This window comes from Capsicum annuum, chromosome 7 (genome assembly GCF_002878395.1).
Source record: "Capsicum annuum cultivar UCD-10X-F1 chromosome 7, UCD10Xv1.1, whole genome shotgun sequence".
In the NCBI taxonomy this organism is placed as follows: Eukaryota; Viridiplantae; Streptophyta; class Magnoliopsida; order Solanales; family Solanaceae; genus Capsicum; species Capsicum annuum.
Genome location: NC_061117.1, coordinates 3,185,050 through 3,187,958, shown reverse-complemented (window position 1 = coordinate 3,187,958; position 2,909 = coordinate 3,185,050). Strand labels below are relative to the sequence as shown.

The window sequence follows — 2,909 nt, the reverse complement described above, 5'->3', positions numbered from 1 at the left end:
CACAAAGTGGGGTCTGGGGAGGGTAAGATGTACGCAGATCATACTGCTACCTTCGAAGAAATAGAAAGGTTGTTTTCGATAGACCCTCGGCTCAAGCTAAGGGATAGTAACAAGTGGATGGATGATATAATAAAATCAGGAATAAGAAATTGCAAATTGAAAATCAGAGAAATACGAAATACGTGAAAATAAGGACGACACGAAAAAAAAAAATAGGGACTAAGACATAGGGGCCTCCACCTAGTCGTACCATACACACACAAACCAAGGATACCTATGTACAAGCCTCAGATTACTAACCTGGCTACACCATAACACCCCGAACTGCAAGCTACAACCCCCACACTCCCATTAGCCTTCTACCCTTATTTGTGACCTCCACACCTTCCTATCTAGGGCCATGTCCTCAGTCAGCTGGAGATGCTCCATATCATGTCTAATCACTTCCCTCCAGTATTTCTTCGGCGTACCTCTACTCCTCCTGAAACCATCTATAGCTAGCCTCTCACACCTCCGGACTAGGGCATCCACGCCCCTCCTCATCACATGCCCGAACCATCTCAGTCTTCCTTCCCGCATCTTGTCATCTACCGAAGCTACCCCCACCTTCTCCCGAATAATCTCATTCCTAAATCTGTTTCCTTTAGTAAGCCCACACATCCAACACAACATTCTCATTTCCGTCACCTTTAATTTTCGAATGTGAGAGTGCTTGACTGGCCAACACTCCACCCCATACAACATGGCCGGCTGCCACTCTATAGAATCTGCCTTTAAGCTTAAGGGGCACCTTATTATCGTACAATACTCCCGAGGCGAGCCTCCACTTCATCCAACCTGCTTCAATACGTTTAGAGACATCTTCATCAATTTCACCATTCCCCTGAATTATAAACCCAAGATACTTAAAACTGTCCATCTTACAGACATCCTGGGAGCCCAACCTCACCACTACTTCATCCTCCTACCTCAAGTCACCAAACTTGCTTTCCAAATACTCCATCTTGGATCTACTCAACCTGAACCCCTTGGACTCGAGGGTTTGCCTCCAAACCTCCAATTTGTCATTTACACCCCCACACCTCCCCCCGCGTCTCATCAATTAGCACTATATCATCCGCAAATAACATACACCAAGTCACCTCGCCTTGAATGCTCTGCTTCAACATGTCCATCACCATCACAAATAAGAACGGACTAAAAGTCGATCCTTGGTGCAACCCTGTCTCCACCGAAAAATGCTCTGAGTGTCCTATCGCCGTCCTCACATGGGTCTTTCCTCCATCGTACATGTCCTTAATAGCTCTGATGTACGCCAGCGGAACCCCTTCCACTTCCAAGCAACTCTAAAGAACCTCCCTCGGGACTTTATCATACTCCTTTTCCAGGTCGATGAACACCATATGCAAATCCTTCTTCCTTTCTCTATACTGCTCCACCAATCTCCTCACCAGGTGGATTGCCTCTTTCGTCGAACGACCAGGCATAAATTCAAACTGATTCTCTGAAACGGACACGACCCCCCTCAACCTCCACTCAACCACTCTCTCCCAAATCTTCATAGTGTTACTCAACAACTTAATACCCCTATAGTTGTTACAACTCTAAATGTCACCCTTGATTATACAGCGGAATAAACGTACTCCATCTCCAAGCCTCAGACATTTTTTCAGTCTTGAAAATACCGTTAAACAAAATAATCAACCACCTTAAACTTGCCTCACCAGCATACTTCTAAAAATCCACCGGGATCTCGTCAGGCCCCATTGCCCTACCCCTCCGCATCCTACGAATAACCTCTCTGACCTCCTTAACCTTAAAACGATGACAGTAACTGAAATCACGGCTCTCCTCCGAGTGCGCCAGCTCTCCTAACTCAATGCCTCTGTCCTCCTCCTCGTTCAAAAGTTTATGAAAGTATTCCTGCCATCTCTTCTTAATGTGAACATCCTCTACCAAAATACTGTCATCCTCCCCATTATGCACTTCACTTGATCGAGGTCACGACCCTTCCACTCCCTAGCCTTACAAGCTTATAAAACCACTTTTCCCCGCCTTTCTCCTCTAACCCCGCATACAAGCTCTCAAACGCTACCGACTTAGCAACCGTAACTGCTAACTTAGCCTCTTTCCTTGCTACTTTGTAGACTTCTCTATTCACCCGCTTCTCTTTTTCATTTTTACTCTCCATCAACTTAACATACACCTCCTTCTTAAACTCTACTTTCTTCTTAACTTCTTCATTCTACCACCAGTCCCCCTTATGACATCTTGCCCGACCCCTCGAAACATCTAACACTTCTCTAGCAGTCTCCGTGATGCAGCTGACAACCTTATCCCACATAGTATCCTCGTCCCCCCTGTACTCCCACACCCCCAATCCTACCACCTTTTCCCCTACCTCCAAAGCACTAACCGGCGTCAAGGCCCCCCACTTAATTCTAGGACGACACTCCCCAGCCCTTCTCTTCTTGCACTTCTTGATAAACAAGTCCATCACTAAAAGCCTGTGCTGGGTCAAAAATGCTCACTCGAAATGACTTTACAGTCCTTACATAACCCCCTATCCTCCTTCCTAAGCAGCAGAAAGTCATTCTGGGTCTTGGCTATCGCTCTTCGGAAGGTAAGTAGGTGATCCTCCTTCTTCGAAAAACTCAAATTCACTATCACCAGCTCAAAGGCCCTCGCAAAATCCAACATAGCATCTCCCTCACTGTTTCTGTCAACAAAATCATAACCTCCATGCACATCGTCATAACCTCCCGGTGGACACGATACAAAATAAATATAATAATATTTGAAATTATTTTTTAGCACAAAGTAATTGATGTGTCCCATTGGATATTATACTAAGTTGGGTTATAATTTTGTCCATAATTAATTATTTCTAATTGAAGTATTTTATGTGA

The 2,909-nt window shown here is 45.0% G+C and overlaps 1 protein-coding gene across 1 annotated transcript in view; it reads left to right on the top strand.

Moving 5' to 3' along the window:
• Window positions 1-2,536: 2,536 nt before the first annotated feature.
• Window positions 2,537-2,909, top strand: part of LOC107876322 (putative late blight resistance protein homolog R1B-16) — a 22,250-nt gene continuing 21,877 nt past the window's right edge. The window contains exon 1 of the mRNA XM_016723270.2: window positions 2,537-2,623. Within this exon, the coding sequence (XP_016578756.2) occupies window positions 2,537-2,623 (87 nt within the window). The remainder of the gene's footprint in view (window positions 2,624-2,909) is intronic.